The 22,592-nt window shown below is 41.4% G+C and overlaps 1 protein-coding gene across 7 annotated transcripts in view; it reads left to right on the forward strand.

Annotated features, from left to right (window-relative positions):
- The window catches only part of LOC112459860 (peroxidasin-like), a 124,416-nt gene that overhangs the window by 92,743 nt on the left and 9,081 nt on the right, over positions 1–22,592 (forward strand). For all 7 annotated transcript variants that reach the window (XM_025024220.1, XM_025024215.1, XM_025024214.1 and 4 more), the window contains one exon: positions 22,319–22,458. In XM_025024220.1, coding sequence (XP_024879988.1) covers positions 22,319–22,458 — 140 coding nt within the window. The remainder of the gene's footprint in view (positions 1–22,318; positions 22,459–22,592) is intronic.

Below are 22,592 nucleotides of genomic sequence, written 5' to 3' on the forward strand. Positions count from 1 at the left end.
AATTTAAAATTTTCCTACGGATGATAATATGAAATATTATATGAAATATTATATGAAATAAATTATATAAAAAACGAATAGCAAGAGATAGGAATTACATTTTAATAACCGTTCGTCCTCGAGCATTAAACAAGAGCGAAATGAAGGGGATGCACGTACGGACTATGGACCGATCCTCCGATCAAAAGTTTGTATCTGCCGTAAACTTTTATGAAACTTACGGGATGACTTCTTCATGGCTGCTACCCGGAGTGGATTGTATATGCATCGCGCGAAAACGCTGCGACCGTGCGGGAAAACAGAAGTGACTGTACAGAATATGTTATAAATAAATACTGCGTGTTCACGAAGTTTTTTCCCTGTTAGCGCCCATCGGCGTGATACAACTTTTAAGTTTAAGTTGCCTCTATTTTCCAATATCATATTCCATATTGCGTTCAAATATAAGAAGATTTCCCGTGAAAAATGAATATAAATCCCACGCGCTGAGTTTATCGATTTTCAAGCTAAAAGTAAGGTGATAAAAGAAAGATGCAAATTACTGGACGTCGTAAAAACGTTTCTCCTTGTTATCATATTTTTTTCGTGATATAATTCTTTAAAAAATGATTGGGTTTTATATATATACATACACACTATTTTAATATTTCGTTCGTCGATGTAATACCTACTTAATTTTAAAAGATTCGTGACCGTGACCGGATAAAAAGGTTATAAATTTATCAGATTGTTAGTGACGACGCTTTCGTCCCTAGGTGATAATTGCGGCCGCAAACTTTTCCATAATTTTATAAAACTTTCCCACAAAGTACAATTAAGGGGGAGCAGGCGCTTTCCTAAAGTTAGATCCGTTTCTCATTAAAGGCGGTGTTTATTGGAATTGTTATGCATTCTCCTTTGCATTTTTATAGATAGTCCTTGGCAGTAACATGGGCCCGTTTTTCTTACTCTGCATCGTATTTTCACGTTGGCAGATATCATTCGCAGCGCAATGAGCCGCTAATAAGAATCCGAAATGAATATTCATTACTTGTAATAAAATGTTATGATCCTACTTTTCAGATATAAAAAAAAACGCATTGTTTGCATGCATTTCGTTAATAGAATAGTCAACGTTATAGAAATCCAGGAAAGTACCTATCTCTCGTTGATCTCATTTGCTGCGACCGTCAGTAATAAAATAATTAAGCACGCGTAATGGATTTAATTCCACGTGACTACATATGCAACGCGATACTGCACGTACTGCAATATATGAATATCCGATAGATACGAAAAATAACTTGCGTAACATTAGTTAATTTATGCCGGACGTACACGTGTGCCAGTAATATGCAAATTAACTCTATATGGATTTATGCAATTATAAAGAACAATATAAAGCGTGCCATATTGTTGTACCATGCTATTACATGATTTTGTATTTCCTCTCTTACGTGTCTTTTATATCGAGATACTATTATGCAAAATAGTAGGCCTTTTAAAAACTCAATTTATTAGATTAGAGTAAAGTAACGTCTTTGTAGCAATTTTTGACGCGAATAGATTTATTTTTCTTCCCTATTGTAAGTTACATAATTCTTCAGTTAAACTTGACAATATTCAAATCAACTTACTTAGTTCAGTAATTATGACATTGTCTTTATTTAAACGTTAATAGTTATGGCGTTATAATAAGTCATGCGTAACGGAAAATATTCTTCATTAACTTTTTTGATATTCTTCGCTGAACGTTTTGGCAAGGCTCCAAAGTAATCAGCAATACTTTTTTTCGTGCGAAGTGGTTTCAACGACAATATCGCGGATAGGTATCGTTTATGGTTTTTTTTTCCAATTTTGGTATTGTAGATGATAAAGCGATACGAATTCTTTTTGCATACACTTTCTGTAATCGTTTCATAATCAGTCCAGAAAATTGCTCGAATAATTGAATTTATGATCATTACGTTGACTAATTGATCTCGACAAGATTAGCAAATTAAGAGTAAATAATACATGTCATTATCATGCCAATAAACTCACTGATCTACACGATTAATCTTTTACCTATACGATGCATGTTTTAAAGCAATAATGCGAATTCTATTTTTTAAACGCATGCAGGACTGCAGCGTAGCAATCAATCAATATACCAAGTTGCTTAATGAGGAATACAAAATCCAATCCGAACAAGTTTTGCCCCGCGTGCTCTGGCACGTTATCAAATTCCCATAAACAAATTACGGTACGGTTAAATTGCACTGTGTATAATCGTGTTAATGCTTTGACGGTTAACGACGACATTGATTAACGTATGAAGCATTCATGGTTTTACTTTTATTTTGTCCCATTTTGCAAGCGGCTCTCGATTAATTATGTTTATAATGTATCATGACATATAATATAAATGCACTCGGAGTGACGTGTCAATCCTCATGTACGTCTTTCAGTTGCGTGCCCATTTTATCGGAAAAGTTTATCCCGTACTTTGGTACGGCTTTGAACAAGAATTCTTTGCCTCTTACCACGTTTATCCAATTATTGTAAGGCAGCGTTAAAATGTGATGAAACACTCAACCGTGCCAAACATTATTAGTTGCGATGTAGCTTTAACGAAGGTGTCTTCTTATTCGCTTAATATTATTATTCATGCTGCATTTCGCGCTAATTTTAAGCGCTTTGTGTCCCTTGCGGAATTAGCAGGAATTTCTCGGAGAGAAGTCGGGGCTTGTCACTACCTTCCGAAATTCTCGGAGAAGGTGGCAATTAACGAGATTTACATAGTCCTATTGAGTAATCGCGTTATCGCGTTGTCAGCGCGAAGTATTCGTCGTTGCGCGTTTGTTTCTCTTCCTGTCCCTCTTTATATATTGAAACGACGGATACATTTTTAAGCTTTCACGTATGTACATACAGTCGTGCCACCGTTCTCTTATACTTACAACGTTTTTATAAGTAAGAGGAAAAATAGAACGTGCCAGAAGTATCCTAGACGCGAAAAGAACTACGGGTGCACTGCCTATGCAAAGTGTGAAACACATCGCTTGTCCGAATATTCACTGTGAAATCTCCCGTCACTGTATACGGCATTCAATTATGGACTCGAGTTCAACATTGCCAGAGGATTTGCCACGGGAGCCGTGTTACCTTCTATATAGCTGTAAGTCAGGCCCCGTATCCGTTTGATTGATCGTTACTCAACGGGTTTTAGCGGATCGATACCTTGCATGATGTAGCAAGGACCGCAGCTTAATCATGATGTAGTCGGAATAAAGCGCCCCCGCTATCATCGATTTTTTAAACGTTGGCATAGGCATTAAGTCGAGAGTTTATTACTCGATGAATATTTAGATGGAGCGCAGGAAAATCGCGTTTGCGTTTCGCGTTAATTCAAGGCGTTGACCATATTACGCTCATGTTACGTTTTTAAAATACGTATTACATCATCGAGAGCGCGAATTTTGCATTGTTCGAGAGTGTAAAGTCGAGCGTTTTTGTTTTTAATTTTAGTTTTATGTCAGGTAAACACGCGGCAACGCAATTTTCCTCCGTGTCGGCGAGGTATCGCGATTTAACGCCGTTCAACCGACTGCAGCGCGGCGCGACACGTTATGTCGATTTCTTCAATATTTTTCCTTCACACGCAGTTCTATCTTTGTATCGCCGTAAGTTACATGCATATTTCGTCGCTGAAAGCATATATGTATATTTATGCGAGCATATTTACCAGAGGAAGAACACGGCACTCGCGCGCGTCGTACGCCCATTTACACTGGGGGTGAGCTCGTTGTGTACCTTACTCGGCGTCGCACGTTCGCCGGATGACTTTCGAAAGATGGAACGGGGTAGGAGCGACACGGATGTGTAACGAGGGAGCGAAGGAGGCGCGAGTGGGTGACGAGGGAGGTGGGAAAAAAAGAAGGGGGAAAAAAGAGAAGAAGAAAAAAAAAAAAGAAACAACGAGTACATCTTTCCTTTCTCGACTTTCCGGGGCGTATACCGTGTGTATCCCTCTCTCGAACAGCGCCCAGGGAATTTAATTCCATTTTCAATTTACCTAAACCCCTTTACGCAAACTCCGCTACCGACGTCGAGTACTTTTGGACTTTTTCTACCCTTTTCTGCGTGCCTTCCGTTGCCGCCGTTACGTCCCACCCCCTTATTCGTTCTTCTCCTTCTCAATGGCACAGGTTCCTTCCATTCGAGTTCGTCGAGCGAAAGGAGGCACACGTTTCCGCCACTTCTTGCCTCCTTTACGAATGTTGCATTGCGAATCTTCGGGAGGGTCTTGAATAAAGCCGCTGAGAAGGGAGGGGGCGGACCAGAGGGGAGGGGGATTGGCTGAACAGATACCAGAGCCACTTGGTTTTAACTGCCTTTTATGCAGAGATGCCTTCGGGGATCCACATTTCGAGCGCGTCCACTTAAATTGGAGTTTTATCCGACCGCGGATTTCCACCTTTTCTACTACGAGGATGTCGCGCGTTAATTAATTCGCGGTTCCTCTTTGCTTCGGCAATGATCGTTACCGTTCCACCTTCGTTTCTTATTCCCTTTTGTTTCCAAGCCCCCTTTCACGTTCAGATATATCTCAAGATCGAGTTCAGCTATACGTACACACAGCTGGCATTCCTCGTTAACCGTATATCGCTGCTAGAGCGCATCGCGGTTAGTGCGGCACGCACGCACGCAATTACTCGAAGACGTCGACGAATCTAACAGGTCCTCGACGAAGATAGCATTTCGAGGGCTAAGCGTCTTACGTGCCGAGATACACGAACGCGTCCGCCGATAATACCGGTACAGAGTTTGCGAGGGAATAACCGCCTCCTTCGTCTGGCGCAGGAAACGCGCCGTGCTTCGAATTTTCAGTAGACCTGTCGGCTGATAGATTTAAAGAGACTTCGCGAGCGGGAAAGGGGAGGGGGGGGAAGGAACAACGAGCGTCTTTCCCATACAAGGGACACGTAACGGCGCGCAGTCAGACGACGTGATCTGCGACAAACGCGTATACTAACTGTAAAGACGAGATTTATGGGCGAGCTTGCGAGACGAGCTACGAGTACCAGGACGCGGAGAACAGGTGCTCGATAAATTCACGAGCGTCGCGGCGCGTCGTTGCAGTTACCCCAGCGGGAAAAACTTTGGTAAATTGTAGCGGATATTCCATGGTAAACTCGTTAGACCGGTATACGATACCGGTTTGGCTTGTAACGCCGGCCATTATTGCGCCGAACGGATAGAAACATACGGTTCTTTTAAGCCATTAATGGCTATGGAATTTCCAATCGAGCACGCTTTCTGTCAAGGATGTTTAACGCGGCCATTCGCGAATTTCGTTTCGTTATATCGCCTATTTTTACGGGGGGGTCGTTATTGCATCGCCGCGCGCCGAAAGAACGCGATGATATATAAATACAAATGTCAGCACCAACGCGGGGCAAAATAAATTTCGCCGACACCACGCGAATAAAAAGTTTCCGTCCGTTGGACGTTGGACGCGTGATTTGATCTCCCGTGCAAAAACACGAGCGGCTTTCGGATTGTTAAGTGACATAAATATTCGCGATAAATGTCTGATAAGTGATATTACACCGCGCGCACCGTTTCGCGGCTGTCACGCGACTTACACGGCATTGTTTTCTCGATCGCACGCGCGCGCTCCCTCGCTCTCTCGCGCACTTTACCGCGCATTTGTTGCGCACATAAATAAAATTTTATTATCTCAACGTATATACGAATTATAGAAGTCGATAACGGCGTAAGAGGTCTTTTCCTCTCGTAAAAGGCTCTCTTGTTTCTTTCCTATATTCGGCAATAAACATCTTTATAGGGAGCGATGAAAGCTCCGTTATTTTCCCGAGAAATAATCGCACTCGCTCGCGCGATCATGCTGCATTGCTTTAGGAAGTCTGACACACCGGGAACGTAACGGCCATTATGGCCGCGTGGTTGATGCGGGACAAGTTTTATTGCAGTTCGCGTTTACAGGCAGCGACAACAGGCGAGATTAGGCAACTATGAGCTATGAGATTAGATGCCGAATACGACCTGTCGCGTAGTTAGCGCTCGTACCATTCAGTTATAATCTATGACATTATTACGCACGCATGCATATCATGCACACATATGTAATCGACTGCAATGCAAATAAGTTTATAGATTTATATATATGTAGCGATGCAAATAAGATGTCCGCGCGAACGTCTCGCTCGCACAATATCTAATCATTTCCTACCTCCATTTGGTTTGGAAATTTGCAGAATCGTTTAATAAACATGCTTCCGACAGTCGAAATACGGCATAATTTGAATAAACGATTCCATATTTTGCAGATAGATTAGTTTGCAAATAATAACATTAAGGCGCGTAACATTTTTCAACATTAGGGTTACGTTTGATCAAATTATATCGACTGTCTAGCGTCTAGCTCGATAATTAAGCCCATGAAACGGTGCTCGTCCGTTTAAACCAAAATGACATCGAGTGGGTCCATTTAACGGGAATAAACTGTTTCTTTCGCGAGTGGTTCGCTATGCCGGGGGATCGTTAGTCAGATAGAACGAGTCGCGTCTGGATTGCTTGGAGTAGACACTTGAGACCAGCCTAGGTATCGCCGGGCCATGGGTCAATTGTTTCCCCGTTGTAAACAGGTCAGAAATAAATCCCGGCTTAACGCGGAGCTTAAAAGCTCTTAAAGCGGTACTCGGTCCCCCCCTCTCGCCTCAATTTATCCCCTCGTCCTGCTATCGTCGATTTTCCTCCCACCGTCTTCACCCCCCGCCGCCCACTCACACTTGCCGCGCGCATCCACTGATTCTTCGTGCACTCGAACGCCCTTTTTCGCGGTCTTTGGCTTTGTAGCGATCTCACATGCAACTTCATCAAGCACATTTAATCGTAGTATTACATATACGAAGGCGGTATCTCTCCGAGTATAGTCCTGTGTGAGATCTAAGTAAGAAATATCGTTCGCCATTAGATATAAAAGAGCGTTTAAGCGCAATCATGCGTAATCTCTCTCTGATATTTCCACATCCCCGCGATCATTTGGCGATCATTTGTTAAAGAGAAAGGCCGCGTAATAAATTAATCCAGCTATTATTCACATAGAGAGAGAGAGAGATGCATACGTCGTAACTCTTTGTTAAAATAACTACAACGATATACGCGGTTATACGCGGCGGATGGATGTGGGATGCGGGCTTTGCAGCGGAAAACAAGTTATGCGTCCGCGCCGACTTTTAATATATGTAATTTAGCTGCGCGCGCGTTCTGTTCCTCTTGCCGTTATTAAAAGAGTACGAGAAGGAAGTATGAAAACCATCCATCATGGACAATAGAGCCTGGCGTGGTGCCACACCGGCCAGAGACGTTTTAACGAGGCTTCAAATTCAGGGACTTCATTTGCCCTATCGCTGTATTTTTTTTTGTAACTCTGTTTTTTTTTTTGTTGTTGTTGTGCCTTTTTAATGAAGGGACAGCGCGGAAAAATATGTCGCGAGAGAGAAACTCTAACTGCTCCAGTTCTCGTTCCCTTTCACAGAACGCGCGCGCTTTCATGCTTTGTGCTCTTCGATAAATATCTGACACGTACAACTATGGTGACCCTAACAAACGTCTAACAAACAAATCCATTTGAAACAGTCCTGTGTTCCGGCACAGTTGGCGTGAGATTCTTCACTGATAAACGCGACAAAAGGGTCGTCGCATAATTGACGAGGTGCTTTATCGAAATCGCTCGCGTACTTGCAGGAGACAATTTTCCCGGCTGGTAGTATAGCGCGGATTAAGCTGAGAAATACGCTGATTCTACTTCTAAACGCGAGAACGGGGGAGAGACGGAGGGGCGGGGGAGCTGATTGTGAGCTTGTGTATCTTAATTGTTTTCGGTTGCTGTGCTGACATTAATGTCGTTCGTAAACAATGCACTGCTTTCCGCGCTATCGAACTTCTTGTTTTATGCCGCCACCCACGTGTGCATTATGATCCACGTAACTGTTTCGTTTTTCCTTCCGCGCCCGTACTTAATTCCTTCGCGATACTTTTCTTTTTGGTTTACGTGAGATGTATAGCGGAGATCACGGTGTGATTGAAATTTTAATGAAGAAACTTATAATCCTCATTTCTTTTTAAACAGACAGGTAAAAGTATTTAGCTCTTGAAGAGAGGAATATATTTCACTTTCAGCACATACAATATCCATAGATGATTCACATAACATTTTATAAAATATCCCATAATCGTATATTATATACAGCCTATATACAGAGTGTTCTACAACTCGCAACCGTAATTTTAGGGACATACATGCCTCAGTAGTCGAGTTGGCACGACACCACGGAATGTGGGAAGTTCCAGGTTTGAACCCTGGCTGAGGTAATATTTTTTGCAATAAATTAAAAAGTATTACAATTTTGATATTTTTGTTTTATTTCTTGCTTCAGGAATGTGTCATTAAAATATGGTCGCGAGTTGTGGGATACCCTGTATATCATATTCTTAATTACATATTACGAATATAAAAGAAATCGTTTTTCTGTTGAAATGAAATACTGTTAATCCTTTTCGTGGTCACAGTTTAAATAAATTATCCCGTGTATAAGAGAGAGAGAGAGTATAAGAGCGAAACATTTAGTGGACATGAGTATAACTTACACAATAGTACATTTCGCGTGTAGAATACGTGTATTCGCGTAGCGCACCGGAGGTTCCATAGAGCTCGACCGCTATATTATGCGGCGACTTAATCGTCCGGGCTCGCAAAGTTTTTATGGGCTATAATTCAAAGTTTTCACGAGATATTCTTCTGCGTGTAAGAACGGGCTCGGGCTTATATTTCGAGAGGCTTCCTGTTATTTTATTGTAAAAGAAACTGTGTATCTGATTTTACGTGCCCGTGCTTCCCCCCGATTTTCCATCTGCGGTCGAAAAATTCGTACGCGTTTATCGCTTTGAGACCCTCGTATCGATTCGGGTGCCCGATATAAGTTCGGTTAACGAAACTGCAGCTCCCGCTTCTTTTTATGCAGCTTTAATGGGGTGACACCAGACTTCATTTCATTTTTGCGCTCCGGAGGAAACCGGATCTCTACTCGGCGAGCTTTAACTGTTTCCTCGACTTTCTGCTGTGAATAACGACACGATTTCTCCGAGAGATTTCTCCAACACACCGTTGCGACTGTAGGCGTCGCAGTTGACCCAACGGGTTCGAACGACGTGGAAACTGTCGCGCAAAATAAAAGTTGGGATCAAAGGCAAAGGATGGACATCACGCGAGACGAACCGAGTTTATTGCTTTGGGAAAGAGAAGTCGATATATATATATATATATATATATCCTGTTTTCTTGGATATTTTCCTTAGACCCTGGCGTTTCGGTAACACCGGCTGTCGTATCAAAGAGTGCGAATTCAATCGGAGATTGAAGTAGGAAAAAATAAAAAAGATGGTCAGTCTCGAGCGATCGCCACGGGAAATTAGAAGACGCAGAAGAATTATTTGCTTGTCAAATCGCTTGTAAAATATATTTATAGTTATATATTATAGTTATATATATTATAATAATAGAAAAAAAGAAGTGTTAAATCAAGACTTATATACTCGTAAGCAAGAATCTATTAATCTTGAAATGAGATATAATTTGCGTTAAATGAAGAAAACTTGTTTGAATGAAGGTATTTATATAGTTTAATCAAGAAAAAAACGTTAAAATAAAAAATTGAAAGTTTTATAAAAAGATTATAGATTCTTGCTTATTATACAAGAATACAAGTCTTGATTTAACACTTCTTTTTTTTCTGTGTATAAATAATGTGCTTGTCTATGGATATACATATATTAATGGCGAAACATTAAATTTTTATATACATCGCACGATTTCTTGGCGCGACGTAATGCGTGCCTCTGAATGCGAAATCACTTTCTTCTCATTACAATTTGGGATGAAAAGCGGACGGTCCGGTGCGGTGGCTGCCGCACTTAACGATTCAATTATTCTCTCCGCTGCGGCGATAAAAGTCGTGGCATTAATTATTATTCTTGCGCTTACCCCGGGCGCGGTTCGCGATATTTCAATTTTGCTCGTCGTCCAAGCTGTCGTCACCCCTTTTATCGGTCCCGACACGGAAGCGCCAGAACGGAGGCGCGTTTCGGGGGCGAAAAAAGAGTGAGTGATAATTCGTCGCACGTGTGCGGTCAGGAAAATTCCCGCCACGGTGGAGGATGTGCTCGTCACAAACGCGCGGAGTCTGAGCGTATGTAACGATTTACAGTCGCGGAGTTTTTCTCTCCGTCTCTCCCTCTCGCTCTCTTTCTCTCGGACACTTTTGTGCACGCCGATAGGTAGACGTGAAAAGACGGGAGCATGAGAGAAAACTTGGATATCTACGATACATGCAGACAGCATACGTATCGAGTTGCATACAAAAGGCTTCTAATATCATCCTCGCCAAGCCGCGCCGCACACGTATATTCTATATACTTGGAATATACAACATTTGGAATTCGATGCCGCTTCCGCCCGTAAGCTGCCATTTTCTCTCCGTGCTGGTCATTGCGGATTCGCGGCAAATAAATCTAGTAGTTTCGCCTATCGTAACATTATGTATTAAAATGATACGCGACGTCGCGTGAATGCTGGAACCATCTCAGGTATTTGTATTGCCTGGCGTTATATGTGGTTATTAATTGCAAAAAGTTCTTTATGGAATGCAAGCGAAATAATTAAACATGTAAACTAAACTACTAAAAAAAATGTTTTTTTTTCTATTGAAAAGTTAGTTTTGATATAGCACAATTCTGCACGGTTTTAAATCTTGTCAAAGTTTTTGTAACGCAATTGATCCGTTAGATGATTAGTGACTGGTATAGGAGAATCGCTCACTGTAGAAGGCTTGAAAACAGCGTTTAATGGATGGTGGCTTGCCGAACTATTTGCACAAGGTGCAATGCGGAGGAACAATGTGAAGCCTCTTCTTTACAAGCTGACCTCCCTTGATGCGGATGCTAATTTACCGCTGTGAACATTCCAGGGGTTTGCTCGATGTGGTAGTATAATGTTTCACAAAGAACCGGTAGTGTATATCGTTTCTACAAGAAGTTATTGTTTGTGACATATGTAAATGGATGTAATATGCGAACAAAACTTTCCGATTCATAAGAACACAGGACGGAAAAACGTAGAAAAGATAGAAGCGGAGGTGGAATTTATTTTAACTGGAAAAAAGGATCACGAACGCAAATAAACGTGACAGGAAGGATGTTGCGGAAGAAAATTGCGATAGTTTTGCGGCTATCGTGTAAGCGCTGTCGCGCAAATAATGCCTTTGATGTCAAAGAAACAACGGCGCTAAGTAACCGTTTCATAAAAATCAAGGGGCAGGAAATTAAGAAACCGCGCGTGAAGTGCCGCACGCGTCAATGAAGCGTAATCGGAAGATACGAAAAAGCGAGGACGGGCAATAAGAAGACGTCGCGACGGAAAAATAGAAAAGTGCAAAGCAAACGGAAATGGCGGCGGGGTTCAAGAGGTTCATTAGAGGTTATTTTGCGACGCTTATTCACATCAGAATGCGAGACGCGGTACAAAGAACGCGTTATGTTCGAAATGGAGGGCGATGATGCTCCGAGATTATTCATTCGAGTGAATCGCGCCGAGCGCTAGGTCGCTAATAATGCAGGGAAATCGCGACGTGTCTACGTCAGTCTAATGGCCCGTCGCGTCGAGGCGACAACAGGCCCTTTAACTAAAGACAAGCGATACATCTCGGGCGTGCTGAAGCATACAAGAGATTTAGCGCGTAATGGAAACTTCTTCCTCGAGCAACCATCGTTTGCTCGACGAAACTTCTTTTAAATTAATATAATCTTTCGCTCGTAATTATTCGCCAATTCAGTTTACGATGACATTTTAATGATTCGTTTTTAGAGAATACGCTAAATGACATTGAGAAAGATGTATGATCTTCAGTTAAGTAATATAGCCTGATAATTTTTTTGCCCCTTAATAAGGAGGTAAACGAGTGAGTTATTGCGTGCCGCTGGTATATTGTACGTACTGACAGAGTGACGGATGTCTCGCGAGCTCTTTTTGCTTTGCAATTGTTGTCGCGTGTTGAGGGAATTACGACGCGAACGAATCGTGACTTGGAGCTTTTCCTATGAGCTATTATGGTTTATTGCGTTACTACGTAATCTTATTAAATCTTACAAATTATATATTTTTGTTAAGCATCGAGACCTATTTTATGGGATTATACATGCGAAAAAGGATCTATAATAATACATTTTATAATGGAATAATATGATGTCACACTCGGCGAGGAAGTTTTAGATCGGCATGAAGCGGAATAACGTTATCAAACATGGTCATGAAATATTCACTCGAACGTGATTTGCCGTATGATCTCCATGCGAAAAACCGCGCGTTGAAAATCCCTTTCTCGGTAATAACTTCCTCAGCACGGGGCGGGATATTCTCAGTTTAGTTGGACACGGCACGATATCTCATCTCGCTCGTATTATGGCTGGCCGGCGCAATTTTGCGCAAGAAGGTCCTTCCGATGGGACGGCGGAGAGACGAGAGCGGATTACTTAATCATGCCTGATGCTGTTTACCTCGGCGCGGCGTTCAAAAAGAAACGCGGCGCGGATGGCGGCCTGGCGTAACGTTCTTGCGATTCTCCGGACCTTTATTGCGATGCGCCGCGGCGGACAGCCGGGAACGATGCGCGCTCGCGCGCCGGCCGCCCTCCGGAACTGTCAGACTGAAAAATCGACCGTAGCCTTTTTCTCCCAGACATTTCTGGAGCGTCGCAATTGCGGCGCCCTGTCAAATTGGCATGCCGGGGATAACAGCTACAACAGATGCCGCGACTTCGAACAGTCCTCCCTTAATTCGAGCTTCCTGCCGGCGACTACCGTGCCGCACCGCGTCGCGTGACACGATTCCTCCCCCTGCGTTATTATACTACACCCGTTGCAACGTGGTACTTTAAGCGTTAAGTTAATTCAAATTCTGTGGACGCATAATATTCTCTACGCAGCCAGTAGAATATTATAAGCGCGCTCGTTAGCCAGCTTGCGGTTGCGCGGTAGCAACTTTTCGAAAAAACAATATTGCTGTTTAGTTCTACCTAGTTGGCGTTATTTCCTCACGATTTGCAGATGAAAACGGAAGATAATCAATATGGAGGAATAACCACGTATTTACGCGTCAAAGTTGATTGAAAAATGCACGTTGCTCGCATTTACACGTCGGCAGTATTTCAATCAGTCACAGGCATTCCTTTGTCGGAGAAATATTGCTTTCTATAAGCGTAAATGTTGGAAGCATCAACGAATATAAATGGTCGTCGCACCTACTCATTAACTGTCCGGATTTGTATGTGCGTAATAGAATCGAATTACATTCATCCTATATAATATTACATTTATTTGTAAAACATTTTATAATAACACGTATTATAGCTGCGTTTTTCAGAATTGTAATTATTATAAACACATTTTTAAAAATTCATTTTTGCATAATATATGAAAACATTATCTCTCCCTATTCTCTAATAAAAACTTTTTCAATTTATTTGCTAGAACAGGTTAAATATTTAGCGCTTATTATTTTAATTTTGCGTTTCTTATCGCAAACAGGATATCGGCATTTAGATTACTCATTAAAATGTGATAGATCTATTTAAAGATAGAGAATTGCTATCAAGAGCATTGACTCTTTTTATGGCAGTTTAATTTGAAAAGTAATTTTAAATTGAAACGTAGGATGCAGTTGTAAAATATAAATGCCTGGAATCAGGTACGAGATTACTTCCATAGTTAAGACTTTATGAAGAGGTCGCCGGAATGAGAAAGTTTTAGTGCTTACATTTTGGCATTGCGCAAACAAGAATAAGCAGACAAGGAGATTGGCATACAGAAGTGCACTGAATTGCTTCCTGATGACGAAAGTTGCAAAGAGATGGAAAAAACGTAGCGATAAAAAGCGAGAGGATAACGGGATGTATATTAAAGGAATCGCGCTTTTCGGTTTTATATTAAAATATTACTTCGGTGTCACTTATGTTGATTGCCAATTCCTCTGCGTCAGAATGCTCATTAAAAGAGAATTAAACGTTATTATCTGTTCCGTCAATTTAAAAAATAAATAAATAAATAAATGTCGAAATGCATAAAGCAGAGAAAAAACCACTCGATTATTTTATTTCCTGCACTTTATCGCCGTTTGTTTCACTTACATATTTCAATTTACATATAATTAGCAAATTTTAGCTTCGAATGAGTCTAAGTGCAATCTAACTTTGCAACTATGCACTATTTTACAGTTATCGTAAAATTTTTGTATTACGCGAAATGAATTTTTCGTAACGGGTACTGCTCTTTTAAAGCCACGTCCTGTGGGAGTAATTCGCAGAACGTCGCAATCATATATTCGCGGTGCATTTGTTCTCATCCCCAAAGTTTTACACATTAAATCGCAGGACCACGCGGTAAAAGTTCAGCCAATGCTGTGAGGTAATGGTAGGTTATTCGTATCATTTGGGGGCGAGTGTATGATCCGCTGACGAGTGTATGAACTCTATTTCGACCAAGTATGGAATATTCATGGTCTAACGAAAAATAGAAATTACATAAATTACATGACTTTTTATTCAAGTTATATAATTTCTAATAGTATTGGGAAATTTCGTATTCCTTCTTTGCTTTAGAAGTTGATTATATGGGAGTGGCGCGAGATGAGCAGGTTGGTGGAAAAAGATCGAAGTAGACGGGAGCCGACGAGCGTGAGGTCGAGTTTCGACGTTGTCGCAGGATATGTTATAAGTCGGCGTTATGTAGTCGACGAATGCCGAAAGAAAGATAGAGGAGGAAGGCAAGCAGGTGAATAGGTAGATAGGGTAGGTAGACTCGGTTGGAAGGCAGAAAGGTAGGAAGGAAGGAAGGAAGGAAGGAAGGAAGGATATACGCGCAGCCCAGGACGACATATCTGAGCTTGCAGCCTGCAACTTTTCCCATCAGCGCGCAGCAAGCCCTGAGCTTGTTATGCGAAGCTTGAAGCATGTAACGCCAGATGCCACATATTGGCTCGCACCTGACCCACGCCATCCCCGTCTGAATCGCCCACCCTCCGCAACATACGAGACCGGACGAGAGGCTTGATCCCTTTTCCGTCCGTCTCTCTGGTGTTTTCGATTTCACATTGCACCCGATGAAAGGCTTGACTCCGCCGACCTGTTTGTCCATACGTTTCGCGATTATTTCCTCTCTCGGAAGCCGTATTTCTTGTATCGAGTTGTCATTGTCCGGAACTGCTACTTCAACAACCAGGAGAACCTGAGAATTGTGACAAAGGACGGTTCTCTTTATAACTCAAGTTCTTACGTTAAAAGGGGACATAATTGCATTCTGAATGACAAGATAAGATATAAATTTCCCTTAATAATATTCCATTTAGTTTTGTTGTAAGCTGCTAAAAAAAATCTCAACGAGAATTGTAATATCTAAGACTTTTCTTCGCGTGCCGAACCTCATCACCGTGCAATGTTCTGCAGGGAAGGCACGCATATCGAAAATAAGGTCAACGAAATTTTTAAGTTCAGATGCTGCTATATCGATTTATCCCCATTCTTCCAGCTCTTTATGGATAGCGTGAAATATTACTATCGTGTCACGTGTAATCGTAATAAATCGATCATTCTAGTCGACAATAAAGAGTGTTATAAAATTTTTACGCTAGTTCTTACGCTCATATTTTTTTTTTCAACCGACAACCGACCGGTTCCCATTTTTCCCATTAATTATTTCCGTGAGTTTTCATGCTGACCGCTGGTGCACAATTACCTGTACATATGTTGTAGTGACTCCAATGATATAATCGCGCATAGCCGGTTTAATACGGTAGTGCATTCTTTGTAAGCTTAAATTTAACGCATTTCCCTCTCTACCTTGCAGCACATTTCGCTATTTCCATCGCAGCGCTTTGTCTTTTCTTTTTTTTTACAAGAGTTAATTACCCGGAATTCGCGGATGCAATTACGCAACAACTCTCACTCAGCTTATTATTTAGCAGCGAAAAAATCTTTCGTCGAGCAATATGAGTCATGGTCTTTCCGACGAGAAAATATATCACAGTTTGTTTTTAATAGCCATCTCTATTAGTCATCTCTTCATACATAAATGAACTTATTGCGCAACGCATAAGTAGTTACATTGTTACATTACAAGTACTATATTTTAGAAAAAGTGAGACTTTCTTTTTTGCTTTTTTTTCCGCCGAGATTTTTTTCCGAGAAGAAATTCGAAAATCGTGACTCGTGACCCGAATCTTTACGACGTTATGTCAGAAAGTTTGGTTCCTCCAATAGTACGTACGCCGCAGCCTTCGCGGACTTTTTTACGTGCCTTGATCGGAAAAAGAAGTCACGGGAACGATAAGGTATTGCGCCTCCTTGCGCGCCGCAACGGCAAATCCGGGATAATCCGCTGAATTCCCGCGGAGACAACGGCAGACAGAGTTTCGTTTCTAGGTGAGCATGTGGCCGCGTATTCGCGCGATATTCTTTGCACCCCCTACAGTCTTACCCCGCCCCGCCGCGCACGTATTTAGGTTTACGGTTTACGTCGCGTAAAACCTGCTCGACAAACCCGCTAAACTCGAAGGAAGAGCGGAGGGGATTTTTACAGGCTGCCTGCTTCTCTTACCTCTTACCTCACACGAGAAGGAAGGTAAAGATCGCGAGTGCGTCTAAATTTACGAACCGTAAACTTATAGCTTGGCTGAATGCAAAATCTTGGAGATAATGAAAAAAAGCTCTCGTCGACATTTAACTTTCGTTTTACACGTCCTTCGATTTCATGACTCAGGAATCAGCAGGTTTTTACCTGACCAATTTACATGGGCGAGAATCATGTAAAATTGCTGTTATCATGACAATTAAAGCGTCTTCTATTTTTTAAAATTCTTTAAATAATTTAATTTATCGTATAGTCTAATAAAAATGCCAAAATATGAATGAAGGATGTTTCATTAAATTTTTTAAAAAGTTTGCTTTGTTTAGTTTTAGATACGAATAATTAAAGTTTATACATTTACATAAAAAAATATATATATATATTCTGTAAGCATTCAAGTTTTGTTTGAGCAAATTTGGTAAAGCTATTAAGCCTTGACTCGTCGCCATGCACGATCGTTGCGGGGATCGTGAAAACTGTTCTTGCCAAACAGCGCTTTACATTCGGCTGGCCTGATGAAAAGTTCCAAGTAAAAGTTTGCAATGTCTGTCCGGCCGATTCGCAAAATCCCGACGGAGGTCGGCAGGAAGGGAATAACAAAGAAACTTCGCAACTCCCTTTAAGTCAGGAAACGAGGGGGCTGCGCGACGCGAGGTTCCTCGCTCGAGATCTACAGACCGCGCGCTTATATTTCTAACCATTAAGAAGTCCACCGAGCGACCTATTTTTTACGAGGAAAAGTGCGGGAATGATGTGACCGCTATAAACGATTGTTTTCGCTTATGCAAAAATCATGAAGAAAAATCGATACTTTACGAAGTCACAAAACGTTTAATTTTTAATCAATTAATTTTTCTAATAACGCGAAAATATTAAAAGATGACTTTGAAATACAATTGAATATATAAGTTTTTTTCTTGTTAAGTATTTTTCTTTTTATGACACATTAATCAATCAATTATAAAAACGAGAAAAATATCACTTGGCACGGAAATTTTTGCGCGCAACCAGAGACCGCTCGAGAAAACATTAGCGATGCCGTCTAACGTATTACAACAGGCTAATCTCGGAACTGGAAATTTATAAATATATGTAATAAGGTATCCCGGATGAAACAAGTGCAAAGATAAAAATCTTTTGAGCTCGAACTTTGATAAAATTGCCCCGGATCTGTTGGTTCTCGGAGCTCTTTTCTACGTTAAAAGGCATTGAAGAAAAGAGTACTTATTACTTAACATGAAGAATGGAAGAAGAATGGTAGGAGATACCTCGTCCATATAATGAATTCAGTTTGAAGGTGCAGGCTGAGCGTGCAAAGATCAAGCGGACGCTGCTCCTTTTATCCCTCTATCGAGTAAATATGATCTATAATTTCGTGGCAATAAGTCTCTTGTCGAATATAAGAAGTCTCTGTATCTTCTGTGTGAGATTCTTTCACGGATAAAATAATTGCCGGGAAACAAAAATCATTCGTTGATTTATCGAGTGGAATCGTGGCGTGTACAATAGCGCCTACTCTTGCGCAATGACTCGCGAAAGTATATTCCAAGCTGTTTTTTTTCTAGCTCGTTGTGCATTCTAGTGGGTAAATTTCGCGCCACAACTCTTTTACGATCTTCGTAAAGCCACGCCGTTACCACTGCTTCTGACATTAAGAGATGTAACGTAACGGTACGAACGCGCGAGCATCGCACGCGTATCGTTCCACACGCAACGCGTTGCAAAAAGGAGAAGAGAAAAGAATAATCAGCGAGAGAAACAAAATATACTGGGAGCTCTTAAATTTCTCTACCTACTCGACTGCCGGTGAAATTCACTGCGGATCCGTAAGCGGAAAAAAATTTCTAGGTCGAACGCGAAGGAGGTGGAGCTCGCGAGTCGCGCATAGAAGAATTTGAGGATAAATTTTGCGCTCTATGCACGAATTAAATTCCACGGTATATGGTGGAAAAAAACCCATGTCCGGCGAAAGGGAAAGAGAGGAAGACAGTATAAACCGAAATGGTTTTCCACCGGAATGGTTCGGTATTGCGATAAGCTGATGGCTTATCTTGCGAGTGTGCGCACTAAAAATATACGATACAAAATGTTACATCGACTTGAAAATGGATTATATTGTGCTTGAATAAGACTTTGCTCGTTGATTTGTCCCGTCGAAAAAAAATTACACATTAATTGCTTCTTGAAATTTAAATGAGATATGCCAGCAATGATAAAACGTATGAGTAATTTAATAATTTTTTCATTTAGTCTTGTAAGATTTAAAACGTGTTGAACGACGTGTTGGTGGAAGACGAGCGATTCTACCGGCGATTCGTTCATTAAGCGCTAAGTAATAATTGAATATCTGAGGGCACATATCTTCAAAGGGATTTCTTGTTCACGAATACTTCCTATCCCCAGATATTCCGTGCAACACGGGCGAGCTAAGAACAATGCACGAAATTAAATTCTTTCGAGTATATAGAGAAGCTATGCGGGTTTAGGTATACAGAGAAATACCATTCAATTTTATTTTTTCGCATAACAAGTAAAGTCCGAACGCAGGACGCGTAAAAATTCAAAAAATTCACGGGAAGAGCGTGCCGTCGATTTTTTCGCGCGGTACATATTTAATCTCCCACGTCACTGATTTAACCCTTTCCGTCCCCAAATGTGACTGTTGCCGTGTGCGAGCAGCGGACTCATTGACGTTTTCGTTGGACGCGAACTGAACAGCGATGTGTCAACAGATATCGGGGACAAATTCGAAAACACATTTCCGGTTAAATGAAATATAATAAAACAAGTGTTTACGACCCTATACGACCGCATACAATAGCTGCGCGATACGCAAGTGGCGTGACGGATGTCTATCCCCGCGCGCGAGAGGGTGGTCGTGCAACGGGCAAATGGCATGTGATCTGTCCCCGGATGCCAATCGTTGGAAAATTTTGGTCGTGGTAGAATGGCTGGATCAATGTTTCGCGAGTTTCTGCATTGGCCTTCTGATGGGCAAAGCGACCGCTTGTGCATGCAGCACACGAATCGCCCTGGACATTCCACTCGCTAACTGTCGGAATGCATTCTTTTCTCTCGGTAAAATGTTTGCGTAGAATATATTTCTACCTTGCCCTTTCTTTATGTCTTTCTTTCGTTCTCTCTTTCAGCAATATATTTTTTAATTAAAAAAGATCAGGATTGCCAATGTATATAAGCATTAAAGACCCCTTTAACCTTTAAAGAAATTGCATATAGAGTGCATATTATCGGACTTTGAGCATACATGCTTAAGTTGAAAAAGCTGCAACGCGGCACGGTTTTAACGGTAACGACAATGATGTGGCAACAAGTGCTTTTAACGTTTCTTAATAGTAATGCTCGTTACATTCTTGGGAAAGCACTCGACATGCTACTCTCAAAGGACCTTGCCGCAACAGTTTTGCGGAATGATGAAGCACGATGTGGCTGTCGGTGAGGGCAGGAAGGAACAAGGAGGATGTCTTGCGGTGCCCGGGACCATTCGGATGAATTCTTAAAGCAACCTAACGTTTCCTTTGTTTGTACCGCATTCTTCTCTTCTACCTTTTCCGGCATCATCGGCATGTCTGTTTTCTTAGCATCCCGCGCTCCGATTCTTTCTGTACGCTACGTAGACGCAATATCTATACGTGTAGTTCTTACTTGCACACGTTACTTTCGTCACTCCTATTTTCTTTACGAGATCTTTCTACGAGAAACGGATGTTGCGTGATACGTAGTATGTCTAAAGCAACCATCACGCATCGTTAAACATTCAAAAATTCAAACTAGAGACAGCTCGTTTTTTACATCGCGGCGCGGCAGTTTTCCTTCGCCTTTAGTACCTTCCGAGGATCCAATTTTTCTCCGACATAACATACTTTGAGCCCGGGAATAGGAAATTCTTCAAACTTTCACGCTCGCAACAAGTGAATTTCGTTTAATTTTTGCGCGATATGTTATGCAAGCACTATCTCGGATGTAATTCGTACAAGATAACGCCATGTGAAATTAATACGAACGGCATTACCGCGTGGGCGTATGCAACGTATACGCCGCGTCGCGCCGTTCTCCATTCTCTTTCTTTTTTGCCCGGGATCGGCGGTAAGAAAGCTTGGGAGGAGTACCCGATCTGTCAAGGCCAGCTGGCTGGAGGGCGAACTACTTGATTTACGCCTTTCTTCCATCTTCGCTCGCGGAACATCCTCTTTGCCTTTCTCCGCCTTTCTCTTATTCTTCCCTTGAATGCCCTATTTCATCAGCTTAATTCGCCAGAGACGTGAGTGGTCCTAACTGTTATAAGCTAACTTTTTATCCTACTTTTTGCTCTTGTAAACAGGTTTAAATATCACGGCGCCACCGTAAAGAAAAATGTAGACCGGCAATTTTTTTCATTTACTACGAAAAGTTTGTCTATCTTCCTACGGATCGAAGTAGTAATAAAGCCTGTCTCGAGGTATGAAGGTTTCGACTGATTCGTTACCCGCATAAGTTTTGCCTCTTGAATATTTCCCCCGCGGATCTTTAACGAGTTTCTGATTCCTCGAAAGTTTCTCGGGAATGATTATATTCGAGGCTTGTAGTTGCAAAACTCGTTAAATCCACTGTAAGCTATTTTGAGCAAGGACAGGAAAAACTAATTGCTTGTCTATAAATTAACCAACTCGGATATTTATACATTAAATCAGCACGCTTATTTTAATATTTACCAATTAAACTTATATTTTAAACTGTATTTACATTTATATACACTGTGCGCCCGTGCTATCCACACAAGTCTGATCTCTCTTTAATTATTTTTATTTATCATGCATATGAATATTCTCAAAGCAATAAATAGATCTGAGGCGTAAATTATATTTCACAGCGTACATATAACTTTATGGGATACGTTTTTATATACGTTTCAGATAAGTTTTTTCTACGGGGAGAGATTTGCGTCGTATAATTTTTTAGGGGTTACATGGAGAGGGTGGTTATTTTTTGTTTGTCTGTACTGTGGTTGCGAACTGCGGAGCGAATCTGTTTACTACCCAGTGTTGCGGCGTTGTGTAAAAGAAAAAGTCTTTCGTCCGCACAAAGAGAAAGATGATAAATTTCTGAATATAAACTCTGCCCTCGGTTTCATGTTCCTTCTTTCGAAAGCTCTTCAAGGCTATTGTTATTGCCACGTGCTATCGCCATTAATTTATTGTCGTCTGTCATCAGCTGTAACATTACTTTTCAACGCTGCCAAATTATGTGTGAATATAATTTAATATACGAAGTAAGAATTTAATTAATTAAATGAAATGTAAAGATAAAAAAAGATTGCGTTCAGCTTTGCATATATTTTTTTTTGATCATCTTTTTGCAAATTCCATCGCTCGTTATATTTCTTTCTCGTATAAAACCGTTTCGAAAAAATTCTAAAAAAAGCACCAGTTTTTTGTTTCGTTATATACTTCGTTTACATTTCACTATATTTCGCTATATTTCTCCCTCGAAAAACCGCGTCGAAAAAATTCCAAAAGAATGTTTGTTCTTTATTTCGCGAAATGTGTGCAATAAACGATACCGTTGTCAAGGCTCAGACGGAGCATTCTGCTTTCTGTTCTAGCGTCAAGACGGACATGGGTGCAGCCGGTGCGGTGTCTAGGCTCTACATCGCTAATGCGAATAAAAAGGACAGCGGGAACTATAGCTGCGCTCTGGCGAACGTAGCAGCAGTCACGATGGTGTCCGTCCACGTGCTAAACGGTACGCTTCCGCTATGAATACTTTCGTATTTCTACGCGCGTTTCCATACATCGGTGACGCAACGCGAGAGAGAGCGAGAGAGAGAGCGAGAGAGAGAGAGAGAGAGAGAGAGAGAGAGAGAGAGAGAGAGAGAG

This window comes from Temnothorax curvispinosus, unplaced genomic scaffold (genome assembly GCF_003070985.1).
Source record: "Temnothorax curvispinosus isolate PA1 unplaced genomic scaffold, ASM307098v1 QBEX01010178.1, whole genome shotgun sequence".
Taxonomy (NCBI): Eukaryota; Metazoa; Arthropoda; class Insecta; order Hymenoptera; family Formicidae; genus Temnothorax; species Temnothorax curvispinosus.